This window comes from Falco punctatus (assembly GCF_963210335.1).
Source record: "Falco punctatus genome assembly, chromosome: 4".
NCBI lineage: Eukaryota > Metazoa > Chordata > Aves > Falconiformes > Falconidae > Falco > Falco punctatus.
Genome location: NC_137583.1, coordinates 38,990,680 through 39,004,675, shown reverse-complemented (window position 1 = coordinate 39,004,675; position 13,996 = coordinate 38,990,680). Strand labels below are relative to the sequence as shown.

General features: G+C 40.2%; 1 protein-coding gene across 6 annotated transcripts in view; it reads right to left on the bottom strand.

The window, feature by feature from the left end:
* Window positions 1-13,996, bottom strand: part of CREBBP (CREB binding lysine acetyltransferase) — a 98,135-nt gene that overhangs the window by 26,367 nt on the left and 57,772 nt on the right. For 2 of the 6 annotated variants that reach the window (XM_080383486.1, XM_080383490.1), the window contains 10 exons: window positions 13,846-13,963; window positions 11,049-11,241; window positions 10,860-10,913; window positions 9,469-9,593; window positions 8,661-8,849; window positions 6,814-7,233; window positions 6,000-6,179; window positions 5,584-5,770; window positions 447-565; window positions 74-313 (listed from right to left, as the gene is read on the bottom strand). In XM_080383486.1, coding sequence (XP_080239612.1) covers window positions 74-313; window positions 447-565; window positions 5,584-5,770; window positions 6,000-6,179; window positions 6,814-7,233; window positions 8,661-8,849; window positions 9,469-9,593; window positions 10,860-10,913; window positions 11,049-11,241; window positions 13,846-13,963 — 1,825 coding nt within the window. The remainder of the gene's footprint in view (window positions 1-73; window positions 314-446; window positions 566-5,583; window positions 5,771-5,999; window positions 6,180-6,813; window positions 7,234-8,660; window positions 8,850-9,468; window positions 9,594-10,859; window positions 10,914-11,048; window positions 11,242-13,845; window positions 13,964-13,996) is intronic. The other 4 variants (XM_080383487.1, XM_080383489.1, XM_080383488.1 and 1 more) reach the window with 4 other exon arrangements.

Sequence of the window (13,996 nt, the reverse complement as noted above, 5' to 3'; positions counted from 1 at the left end):
TACAAAGCTGTTTTATCTGATTAATCAAGCTAAGCTCTTTGGAAGAATACAACTCCATCCCTGGAATACGTACCTTGCGCCCACAACAGTAGCCAAGTGACTGCATAACGGGATCGATTTCTTGTTCAAACACCTCCGCGAGTTTAGTGCAAAACTTATAGACCCTGGAAGTCTTGCGATTGTAAAGCCAGGCATTGTTAAACATTAGCCAGACATCGTCCACATACTGCCAGGGTTCTTGGTACTGCCCAGTATCCAATTTACGTTTAATGGTTGAAAGATCCATAGGATTCTTCACAATGTCGAAGTAGTCCTTCAAACACACACAAAACCCTTTATTTTTAAGATGTCAACTGTTCACAGTATGTTGAACAGAAAAGACAAAATGTTTATATGAACAAAGACAAAACACAACAACATTTTATATTTTTGTAATGCCAACTCACTGGAATCCCTAAAAGCTGGGGATCCACAGGCTGTCTAAAAGGTAGAGACTCTGGGTCCTGCCGGTACAAAGCTTCAAGGGTAGGCATGAGAGCCTGGCGCAGCTCCTCAGGTTTGAAAACTGTTAATGAAAGACAGAAAGGTTAGAAAATTTCCTTCCCCGTTTCCTAACCTCAACTCCCCTAAAAAAACCCACACACGCACCTCCTCCTCCCCCCCCACCCCAAACTGAAAAATGTTAATGTAAAAATCTTATGAGGGATCTCCTGATCTGCATAGCTGATTAGAGGCAAAACTTAGGATCAAGAGGCCACCACACAGCTTTTATGTTTCCTCAAATCGCAGTAAGTGATACTCCCAGAATACGGAGACAGAACAACTGCAACTCATGCCCCCCCCCCCCCCCTTACTCAGAACCAAATTAATTCAACAGCTTCAACATGGATGAAGCTTAGCTCTTCAGAGAAGAGACTAAGCATATTTTCCTCTCCCTCCCTTCTAACCTTGTTTGCTATTTCCAAGCCAAGACTCTTCTAGCAAAACACACCACAGTGGACAGGGCCAAAGAACCAGCTCTGCAGAGAGTAACCAGATGTCTTGATAGCTGGCACAGGAATTTTCTGGCCATAGTATACAAACAGTCCTGGTCTGATGGACTGTTAATTGATTTTGAAAGTGTTAATACTTCCAGATTTATATGCATCATTACAACCACTTGGCAACAGTGGCATGGCAACAGCCATGTTTCTTTCAATAGTGGATGACAAGGACAAGAAAGGAGATGCATTTTCTGAAAAATATAATGATAACTTGGAGAGCTCTTTGAACATCTCAGCAGCGTAATTACATTTATTTCCTTAGGAACAGAGTCTTTAAATAGGGGAGAATGCTTATTATTGAGAGGAAAAAAAAAAAAAAAAAGACAACCAAGGAAAGCAGGATGGCATCTAGTATTTATCTACCTGGCTGAAACAAGAACGGTATCAATAAAAGGGAGCAATTAGTTTTGTTGAAAGCACTCAAATCAACAGGGCTGTAGTGACCCCTTTGAGGCTGATCATTGCTTTTGTCACTCAAATGGTATTTTGGTAAGACATAAATTGTTTTTTGGGACTTCTATTTAAAAATTAATGATTTTTAAAAAGGTTTTTTGGTTTCCTTTTTCATTTGGGTGACACTTCCGAGAGGAAGTCTTTTTGCCTCAACTACACACAGAAATAAAGCAAGACAAAAAATTAAGATGACGCTACTCCGATAATTTCTGAAGGATTAAGTTTCAGGTTTTTTAGCTGTCTGTAGATATGGCAGCTCCTGGAAACTGTTAAGTCAGGATGAAAATTTTAGGACCATTTGAGTGCACTGCCTCTGACTGGAGAGAGGATTGCTGCTCATCTACACAATAGGCAAGATACCACCCAAGTCACCTAAACCATGGCAAAGGACTAAGGCAAGCTGCGAGAAAGGCTTCTGAAAGGGCTTGCCTTACAGACACATCAAGATCTCATGCTGCTACTACTACTGCTGAACTCAGACTCACCAGATTAGAAATGAGATGAGCCAAGGATGCCTACATTTGTTGTTACAATAACGAGTGCAATCTGATGATCATTTCAGCTGTTGCCACAATCTCGGTCCATAATTCTCTTCCATATTTATTGATACCGCACACGCAGGCACTTTCCTATGAAAGGAACCCTACCACATACTCTCAAAGTTTTATAAACTGCTACTAAATTATATTATGGAATTCTCAGGAGCAGAAGGAATTATTCAATTCTATTCATGAGAAGAAGTATTCTCTATCGTTCCTCTGGAACCATCTTGCTCTGGCTCAGGTAGTTCATAACCCGAACATCTGAATTATTTCACTTAATGAAATTTAAAGGTCAAAAAGCACTCTTTAATAACCTATTCGGGCCACCTGCTTAGCACTGCTTTTAAAATTTTCCCTGTATTGACCCCTATGACAAAACACTACTAAGCTGAAGTATCTTTCAAAATAAATCCCATCATAATTTAAACCCAAACTACAGAGATTCAGCAAAACTTTCGCCAAGTTCTTTAAAGCCTAATTATCTTTGCTGATAAGGTTTACAAGTTTGAAAAAATAAAAATCAAAATCCAGTTATTTCAGTTTATGACTTAACCTAAAAACGTCAAGAAAAGTTGCGTTCATCTTTAACAGTAAAAAGCTGCTCTGCCTCTAAGGAACATGACTAATAACAGAACATTTGATCATAGTCTCTCCTTATACAGATTTGACAAGAAAGTTTCTGTTCTCCCCTCTGCCCCTTTTCCAAAATTAAATGCTCTCAGCTCTCCTCTGGTGGCTAAATGATCTTTGTAAGGAGCTGGCATCCCGTTATCCCATTTTGTCTTGGGTGCGTAGGTGGTAAAAAGAAAATGGGATCTTTGCCTGAATCATGATGACATACTACCTGCTAGAGAACAGTATAATGCTACCATCTTTTACCTTTTTAATTTTTTGTTTCGTTCAGACAGAGGAAATCCTGCTTATGATTACTAAGAAGAAAATTCATAAAGGAAGATGGAGACATCTTCACCTGAATATCCCCTGCAAAAGCAAGCCCTTGGAGGTTTTGCACTATTATATAGTCTTATAAAGAAGGGAAGAAATCAGTAAAGCTAATCTTGAAGGTCAAACTATGGCAGCCATCTACAATGAAAAGAGGAGACAAGAGCTACCCAAAAGAGAATTTGTTTCTTTTGAAAATTTTGAAACTCTTTGAATAATGTTTCTTTTCAGAAGAGTGCAAGGGAAGAAGCAAGGAACCAAACCCCTTTCTTTCTTGCTTATATTAGATTTCCAGAAAATAAAGCAAAACCAAACCAAGCCCTGAATTTGGAAGGGTTTGGTTGCCTGCAGTTATGAAGGCAAAACCTTGATGAGGAAGAAAAGGCTGCTGAAGGGGTGTCTGCAGTTTTCAAAAAAAGCTAACCAACAAAAATTCAGGTGTAACCGAACTGAGACCAGTATCTCAGGAGTATTATCTTTGTCTGTTTTCTAGCCCATGCAGGATTTTCTGTCACTTAAGTCGGGTTACAGTCTAGTTAAATGAGCACAGCCAGGCTGATGGTGTTCAGTGCACCTGGCTGGGTGTGACAAACAGATGAGATTCCAGCTCCACAACATCAGCCACCTGTACCCAGAAATACAACCCTTTGGGGCTGGGATGAATCTTTTCACACATTAAGGTATCAGGCTACAAATTGCTAAGTTATATTAAAGCATACACTCCATGACACTTCCAACCATGAGCCATCCCCCTAATAGCTGCAGCATGTAGCTGCTGTGCTCCAGGTTACTGGGGGGGTACCTCAGCAATCCAGCCACGTGGGAAGTTAGGAGAGTTTCCAATACTTCTGTAACCCATGCAAAACTCCAGATTAGTCTCACAAGTAGTTTTAAAATACCACATAACTCTTAAGCACACTTGACTATTTACTCTCAAATACCTCTTGGTTTATTTAGCATTTTAATGCAAACGCTCTATTAAAATTGGACAAACTACTTTGTGAGAAAATGTCACCATTTAAAATTGTGTATGTGGTTGTACCTGCCCACGTTGCATGTGTTACACTACACGGTTACTTAGTGATAATATTTCCAAGACAAAATCATGTTACTAAATGAGGTATTGGAAATACGTAGTAATCCAGACTGAATCAGCAGGATAACACAGTGCAAGTTCCATCGACTAATTCTGCAAGAACCTGCCTCCGTCTCGATTCACTTGTAAGTGCACTCCTCCAAACAAGCAGCAGTGATTCCTTCCACTGGGAATATAGCTGGTTTATAAATGCTAATAAGCTTTCCACTCCCTGTGTTACATTTTGTTTGAAACAGGCTCTGCCAGTTAGTTCTGCAGCATATTCTCAATTGGCTGGCCCACTGTGCTACAAACTGAAAACACGATCTACAGGAAAGTGTGTTTTATAGTGTTTTATTATAAAAAGTTTATGTTTAGTAGTTAAATGCAACCCAAAGCTCATATAGGAGGATCAAGATTCAAGCTGCATGAACTTGAAAATTTTGTGATTCCTTGATCACATTCTGGAAAGCACACACCCATAATGTTCTTTTAAGGCAGTTACTATGCTGTTTCCTTGGCAAGGGAAGAAGAAAAAAAAAAGTTATGAAATGGATCATCACTTTCTCTTTTTTGACACCTGCAGCATGTTGAAAGCTTACCTTTGGTCAAAACCTAAAAACTAACCACAGAAAACATCATCTGGAAGCAGCAAATGCTAGGAGACAGAGGTCCCTAAACAGCTAAGGGTTTTGAGTCCAAACACTTACCTCACAGACTCCCACAAAGTCTGCACTACAAGTGGAATAACTTATTTTTGTCTGTTTTGAGAATCTTATTTATTTATTTCTTACTAGCCTAAGGCATGCAATCATTTATATAAGTCTATTCAAGATCTGTAGTGCCATCAAGTTTCCCTTTGGAAAAATGCACAGTACAAATACAGTCATGCCTAAAGCTACGCTAACACTGTAGATTAACTAAGAGGCTACTGACCTAACCATTTCTGAGGAGCAAGCTTTCAAATGAACACTACACTGAAAACAACACGGAGCTTCCAAAAACATTTAAGTCTATTGCAGCAGACCAGCCTTGGAGAAATACAGATTCAGGAGAGGAGTTCAACACCTAATTCTCAGAGAAGTGAATGTTAAAACTCAGTATGAAGCTGGTGTGTGCAACCTCTAACAGAAAAGCAAAGCAACGGGTATTGTTGGTTACCGACAGCACTTATCTACACTGAGCACCCCTGAAAGAGCACTGGCCAGGGTGTACGGGAGGAGATGTATGTGTATAATTTCTCCAGCAATCAACTGCCTTACTGCCCTGGTCCGTCTAGGCAGAAACTGGAATCTGCAAGACGACTGCAGAGATCAAGACCACAACGACATGCTTTTCTCACCTCCGATTCATGTAACATTAAAGGAATCCTATGTCCAAAAGTAAGTTACAGAGTACTGATCTCCTAGAGCTTCACATGCTGGAATGCACATGTGAAACTGACCTACCACCCAGCAGGAACAGACTGTAGAAAACAAATGCTAGCAAAAACAAAGTACATAAGAACAATCAGTTTTCATACACATACTTTTTTTGCGGGGCTGAGATGGCGATGTGGATTGTGAAGTGGTTCCGTTAGTGCTGCTCTCCTCTTCCTCTTTAGCATCTACTTTTATTTCAGGCTTCTTTTCTTCTATTTCCATTGGCTCCTGTTTCAGTTCTGCTCCATCCGTTTCTTCTTTTGTTTGTGAAGATCCTTGTAAATCCTCCTCCACCTTAAGAAAGGATGCAACGAGATGTACTATTACGTCTATGACCCAAACTCCAGTCATCAAAATATTAGTTTGAGATTGTCGAAGCACTCTCCATCCATGGCTTTCCTCAGGACAGTTACTTTCCAGTAACTACCCTCCTCTCGCCCCTTAGCTCACCAATTCAGACACATCATTAAGTGCTTTTATATCTATCACTGCTTTCAGTTAAGCTGTATAGAATCTCATTTACCTCAGTCTTAGCTTCCACTTGTGTCTCACTAGTCTCTGGCTCAGTTTCTTCAGTTTTAACTTCTGATTTGCTTTCTAGCATTGGTGCATCTGGTCCTAGTTGCTGGGAATTCGTATCAGCACTAGCAACTGAGGCAGGGGTGGGGACCCTGTTATCAATACTAGCTGCTGCCTGGGATAGCTGTTGTAAAAACAGTACAAAAGAAAGACACTGCATATATAGAAATATTTTCCTTTACTAAAAATGAACAGCACAAAAAAGACATGAGATGATATTCTAAAACAGTGCAGAACATGGATACAGGAGCTCACTGTAGCCAAGTTTTGATATCACACATTTAATAACTCTGCTTTACAGAGGAGAAGCCAAGGAAGAATATTCTGCCCCAAAGAGGCTTCTTTTACAGAGAAAACACCTGCCCAGTAAAACACTGTACATTCCTTGAAACGTGCATTCGTCCTGACTGTATCTTAAAAGGAAAAAAAATTTTATGCAAATCTCATGATCAGCCAAGATCAATTCTGATTAAGGCCAAATATAATATTAGGCCTGTTACGCTTCCTCTTTCTGCACACTGCTGCCATTTTTACTTTGAGCAGTTTGAAGTCATTCAATATGCCCCCCTCCTTCAAACAATGCTGAGAACATCTGAACGGACACATTTTTACACAACTCTATAACGAACCCTTTGGCCTAAAGTAGAAGCTACCATTGACAACTATGGGCTCCATTCATTCATGACATGGTGCTCTACATAGGGAGATCTCTTGTGGAATGTCACTACACGAGAACAATGCAACTAGCTGGTACTTACTGGAGTGCCAGGTGGCTGTGCCTGCACAGATGTTGGCTGCTGCTGAGATGGCTGCGGGGTTGGCACAGACTGGGGTTGAACTGGGGTCTGAGGTTGCGGTGTGACTTGAGCCTGTGCCGCAGTCTGCCCTGTAGGCGTGCTTTGTGTCTGTGTCGCGTTTGGAACAGAACCCGGTGTTGGTGTTGGTGTTTGTCCTGAAGATGAGACTGGTGTCGATGGCTGAGTGGGTGCTGCTGGCTGAGGGGGAGTCATTCCAGTTGGCGTTTGGTGCTGAATAGGTGGCATCCCAGCAGCAGTGGACACAGGAGGTGTAGTCTGATGTAGAGGTGGCTGGGTCACTGGTGGACATGGTAACTGCCCACTCTGCGGTCCTAGCATGTTCATGGAGTTGGGAAGAGCAGCACTGGGAACCTGCCCCTGCTAGAGAGAGAGATTGTCTTACAGACACGTGACTCCCACAGCTCTGGGAATCACACTTCACCTTTAAATCACAGCACTTCAACAGAATACTGGGAGTCTAAACATGAGATCAGCTATAAACAAATGCTGCTATTGCAAATGACAATGCTCTGATTTCTCTAATCGTTTTCATCAGCTCTTAGTCAAAGACCTTGCTCCTAGACCTAGATGTGCCATGCGTGTCTTTTAACGTTAATTCTACTGACACAGAGAGGGAACCCTCACCATCTCCAAGTAACACAGAACCCAGAGGCAGACAATCTCTAAATCATGCCATTAGCTGGGCAAAGGTCAGACTTTGCATACAAAATGCTTTCAAGCAAATACACGTTGTAGGCCAGGATTCTAGAGCAGCCCTGCTTTCAAAGACAGTTCAACACATTTAAAAACTTAAAAGAGGTGGTTTTTTTTGTTTGGTGGTTTGTTTTTTTTGTTGTTTTGTAATTCTAATTAGACTACTCCAGATGCTTAAGAAAACTGTGGATATGTTTTTCAGAGCAGCAACAATAAAGTATTCTTGATGTGCACAGACTTTTAAACTATACATTTTACTTGCATGAGACAGTGATAAAAAAAGAATATCAGATGTACCTCTTAGAAATCCAAATCAATTAATAGATTCCTGCAGATGAGGTTTCAAATTTAAAACATGTGCCTATAAAGCCTGTACATAGTTTTACTGAACTAAGTGCATTATGAAAAGTGTTCACCACAAAGGTGGTCAAACAACCGAGCCAGGGCCCAAGAAACTGTAGATGCTCCATCCTAAGCATATTCCAAATGTGACTTGGCAGAGCCCTTCATAACCTGATCTAAGTTATCTCTCATTTGAGGATGGGGCTGGACTAGAGAACTCTGGAGGTCTCAACAAACCTAAATTACTTGGACTCTGATCTAAAAAATAAGCCTCTCCCTTTGGAAGAGCATATACATTGGCATCGTAAGCATGGCTACTACTTCACTGACCACTACTGTAACAGAAAATGCTACAGAAACCCCCCCAATTTTCTCTTCAAAAGCAGAGAGGTTAGAACAAACTTTAAAAGATCTTCCCCAACCACTCTGTGTTTGTAATTCTTCACTTAAAGTCAGCTACTCAGGTCCACACAGATGAAAGCATATGCTCATAAATATCTGATAAGCTAACTTTTAAAATCTCATCAGCATGCTTTTTTTTATAATTTATAACAGGAATTACAGGGCATTGCCCCCCAGTTAGCATATATAAGAGCTTGTGAAGAGGGCAGATGTAACCCAGGATCCCCCAAAGACAGGGGTGACTACAACAAACAATGGACACATAAATATTAATAAACATACATTAATCAAATAAATTAGAACAAAATAATTAAGAGTAAATAACTCTAGTATCAGAAAATACATCTTACCTGTGCCACCCCAGCCTGGGCTGTTGACTGACCCATGCCCACGCTGTTCACATTCATAGCCCCACTGGATGCTGGAAACTGATTCTGGGGCAGGAATTGGTTCTGGGTAGGAGCCTGACCCATCATGTTGTTGGAATGAGCTCCCATCATGTTCTGTGGCTGAGGCATTCGGGAAGGAGACATTGCCATCTACAAATGAACACCCAAATTAAAGATATTACCATTTAGCATTACATGGGAGATCAAAGGGTGAATACCCTAAAAAGACAGGACAAAAATGTAAGTGGAAAACTCGATTTGGTAAACCAAATGGAAGTGGGCATATGAATATAACTCCAGCATTTGTTCCACAGCATTCAGGAGGAAGTTATTTTTAAACAGGTAATATTCAAAACTCTACTAAGAGTGTTAACTTGTTTTGTTCTCTGAGCTGATGGATATAATCCAGTGAAACTGAAAAGATGTTTGTTTTTCTTAAGAATAAAAACATGTTTTCATGGAGGAATAAAGAAGGTATATATACTGCAAAGACACAGTTGCTGAAAGAACTATGCTCTTCCACAGACTGTTGGAGATTATTACATCTCTGGCATCTACCCCTCTAAAGTTTTTGTTGTTTTTTTTTTTTTAACACAAGTAAATATGGAAAAAAAATGCCTCAATAAAAGCCTGACAGGCTCAGTATGTTTCCATGAAATTATCCTACAATTTACAGTACTACTCTGACACAGCCTTTTCAGTACAGCAATAACACTGCTAAATGTAATCAACCAATTTTGAGAAGAACTTGGTAAGAAGAAGTACGAACCGCAGGAACAGCGCCCATGTTGTTCATCTGTACAGGATGGTTCATTGGAGAAGCTGCACGGGGTCCCATGGGTGCTTGTGGCATCTGTACATTCCCTATGGACATGGGGTTAAACTGATTCATTCCTGCAAATGCACCCCCAAAACAACTCATTAGGAACAAGTCATCAGAATTTAGGTATGTATACTCTACTATAAATTTAACATTTATTATGACTAAAGTTTGACTGCCCTACACTTCATCATTTTCTTTTAACTTTGCTCAAATTACTTGGCTTAAGAGACAAATCAAGATGCGAGAAGTATTTAGAAGAATACCAGTTAGGGTGAAATATAACTTCTGGTGTAAAAAAAAAAAAAAATAATGCAAAAGATGAAGAGTGTGGATGATCTGCAAAGACAGGATGCTATTTGTAAATAATACCTTGGGATGGTTTCTTAAAATCAGGCATTTGCTTTGAAACAGCAATTCAGGCCTCACTGAAATGGCTGAAGTAAATATGATAAAAATACATATTGTATATATGAAGGCAACTCCTAGCCTCAAATCAGGACAAAAACTAGCAATATGCTTGAACAGGTGTTGTGCTATGTATACAAAACATTTAACCCCTCCAAAACCCCCACAATTTTCTAACAGGAATAAAGGTGTAAACAACTAACTATGGAGCTATACTTACTATTAACTTTTTCTCCTATTGAAATAAATTTTAAAATGACATAACTTTTCAAGGACATTTCAACACGAGTTTCAACTTACTACAAAGAAACAAAGAAACTACAAAGAAACAAAGAAATAAAATAATAATTTGGGACACTTTTTTTGAGGAAGCTGAAGCACCTAGAAGTCCCAGGTTTTTATTTTTCAGGAAAACCCCCACATCCATTAGCCCACAGCAGCCTAAAGCAGTGATGGCAAGCCATCAGCGCTATGAACAAGCTACAAGGCTTTGTTAGATGCACTCTGCATCAAAAACCAAGAAAGGGTATAATTAGTTATACAGATTCTAGGATTAATGTGCTAGGTTTCCAGCTACAAGTGTACTTTTGGCTAATTAACAGACGAAAACATGCCAACATCCTCTTCTCCACCCCCCCACCCCCCATTAGTGCTCTTTTACAGTATTCCTGCTTGTGCTCTCCTCTTTCTGAAAGGACTGAATTACTTCCCAGTCGTTAGCAAAGTATTGGGTATATCTTGCCAGTTCTTAAGACAAGACTGCACCGAGACAGTTCCTGCCACACAGCAACAACAAGGAATGATGCTGAAAAAGGAGAGACCTGGCAGTTCCCTCCCATCCCAACTCCGAAAGAAAAACAGGTTGTCAGCTTTCCCCCCTAAAAGTTATTTTGAACTCACAAATTACAAATAAGAGAGTAAAAAATAGATACCTTGAGAAACCTGCATACGACTTATAGGCACGGTTGGCATGGACATAGGCCCATCTGCAACACAACAGAAGAATGGTCAGCAAAAAAACAATTTAACACACAAACTTGAGACTAGCATGAGAACCCAAGGACACAAACTGGGCAAAGCTGCAGCTGAACCACAGAAGTACCTCCTACAGAAGTACTTACTGGGCGGCCTCACGGGCTGTGCCTGGCCCATGGCAGCAGCCACCTGTGGGATACCAGGGGGCTGAGGTCCAGGGGTCTGTAAGGCTGGCTGATTCCCCAACATCCCTTGTTTATGTAGACGAGACCTCCGTTTCTCTTCCAGCTCCTTTTGTATCTTATAGATTTTCTCTGCTAATAAATGATAATATTCATCCTAGAAGAGAAAAAAATAGTCTCAGCATCAAGTATAAGAAAACAGCAGCACTCATATAGTCTACCAGAATACCATCACCTGGTTTGTTTGTGGTGGTGTTTTGTTTTTTTTTTAATGTATACACCTGCCTATTTGAAAAAGAAGTATTCATTTACAGAATTCTGTTAAATCAAGATAGTCTCATCACTCCTTTAATGCAGAAAAGGAAAAACAAAGCTTCCAGAAGACACCTCTGAGACTTGGCTTTATGGCTAACCTTTGCATCTACTCTGAGTAGATCAGTAGACAAAGGAGAAGACTGTAGGTTTTCTGTTGCTTCAACAAAAAACAGGAAGCTGTGATTTAGTTTCTAAGTGTTAATGATTTTTAAATGTTATTTTTATAATAAAGATTTCCACTAATTCACAGACACAAGAAAAAAACCCCACACATTCCCAGCAACACAGTTATGCTGAATAAACTTCAGGAGACAAATGTTAAGGACAGATCAATTTTTACGTAAAGAAAGGAACCACTCTTTTCCTAAAGAGGCTGGCTACTGATAGTCATTGCAGGGAATAAACAAAACCAGACAAAACCCCAAAAGAATAGAGGAAATCAGTGAAAAATAGTCCACAGGCACAGACAAACACTACGTCTGTACAAGATGAAAAATTTATTTTACTCAATCCACACCGACAACAGATCAAATAAAAGCCACTGTGCACAGCAAGGTAGACAATCTTGCTTGTCAGCAACTGCTGGACACATGAGATTATGCACCTGTTAAAGCCAAAAAACCCCATCAGCCCTCAAGACTACATTTCTTTTGTGGGGTCACCTATGCTCCAGTGTTCCATGAAGCAAAGGCTGAATTATGCTTGTCCCACAATCATTTTGTCTTCATCCAACCAGAATTTGTTATTAAAGTAGGATTGAATTAATTTCAGAAAACTTAATACGAGCTAGGTATTCCTCACCAGCCTCGTTAGAGTCCAGTGTTGCAATATAAAGCTTTGTTTTTAGGTCACTTCCCTCCTCCAAATGTCATAAAACCCCATCAGTGCAGACACTTTCTGCTGTCCAATTTAAAGGCACTACAGCCCCTTTCCTCCTCCTGCTCAAGACACTTCACTTATAACTTCCTACCTGTAAATTTCATATTGTGCTACTTCCACCCTGCACAGATTTCTTAAAAAGGACATGTTCACAAGCAGATACTACTAAAACAATGTCCAAACTGCTTCCAGTGATGCCTCATGTTAATCTGTTTTTCAATGTCGAAGTAGAATGGATACTACTGAGAAAAAAGGATGCAATTCCACACGGCTTCGTTAATACATTCGAAACATTGGAGCCAAACATGTTACATGAATTCCCATAAAAGAGGCTTCTGGCAATGAGGCTCTCACAGCTGTTTTAAGGGGTGAAGAGAAGACACTTCTGGGTACTTGTGTGGCACAGAGGTCACAAGATATTTAAGTTTATAACTAGAAGTCTACTAATTCATCTTTACTGAGAAGGTATGCCTATCTATGTCTATGAAATCCTTGTTCTCTCTAAAGCTGCCAGGGTGATCCAAGGTGATCACACACAAGTTTTCCTTGCTAAACCATCTCTTGGTAGCCACAAGAATACAATATTGCCACTGAGCAAATGGCCACTGCCTGTCTACCTCTAGGAAACAAAACTGGCATTCCATCTTCAGCTCTTCTGGGAGATGGTCTGAGTGGGCAGACTAAGTGCTACTGTCTTACCGGATAATTATCACCTGAAATGCCACTAACTACACTTTTTTTTAGTGACTCTACTTTATTTAAGACAGGACACTCAAGATTCTGATCAGGCAACATTTCACTAGCTGTTACTACTGACAATACTAACATAGTCTTGATCCGCTGAAAACTTTCAGGGAGTAGTTCTTTTAGGGCAGAATTGCCCCAGTGACATAATGAAGTAGTATCCTCAGCATGTCAATCAACAGGGGTTTGCTCCCTCTACAACAGTAGAATAACAGAGATTTGAGTTGACACCTCTTTCAGAGAAAAAAATCACGAACAAGAACAGGAATTCTGTCTTGTTTTCCATGCACAGAGACAAATGCAGGCAAACTGACTTCTTATTATGTTGAGAGGTGGAAGAGCCATGTGTCCTAGCCAAACCACTGTCAGTGCTGCTGAGTAAGAGAAATAATTCCAACAGTGCAGGTAAAAAGTAAGCAGCATAACAGGACTGAGTCCTACAGAAAACATCCAATGGTAAAGAGTCATTAAGAAAGGTTTAAAACTACTATTTACACAGACTTCCAAAAAGGAGAAAGCCCGTAAGGGAAACATCAAGAACTGCAAGCTGTGCTCCCGTCTTCATGCATGTCAATCACACTTTCATGTAAATGGGGCTGGGATGTTGTTGTCTAGTTTTCATGGAGCTGAGGGAGGTGAATTAGCTTGGAGTAACATTAATCAGATGGCTTGGGACTATACAAACACAGCCACAGACAGAAAGTATGACTTTCCTCATCAAGAGAGCAGTGAAATCATTCTCTGTGGTTTTCATTGCGCTTACAAGATTTGTGATACTATTATTCTTTAACATATACTGAATACCTGGACTAAAACAACATACCCTGCTATTAGCAGATTCATACATATCTCCTTCCACCTTCCTGGCATAAGCCACCAAGTTCTCCATGCGGCGATCCTTCAGTGCTGCTGGATCAGGAGTGGGGAAGATGGCTTGGACACTACAAGAAAGGAGAAAGAATAAAAGAAGAATT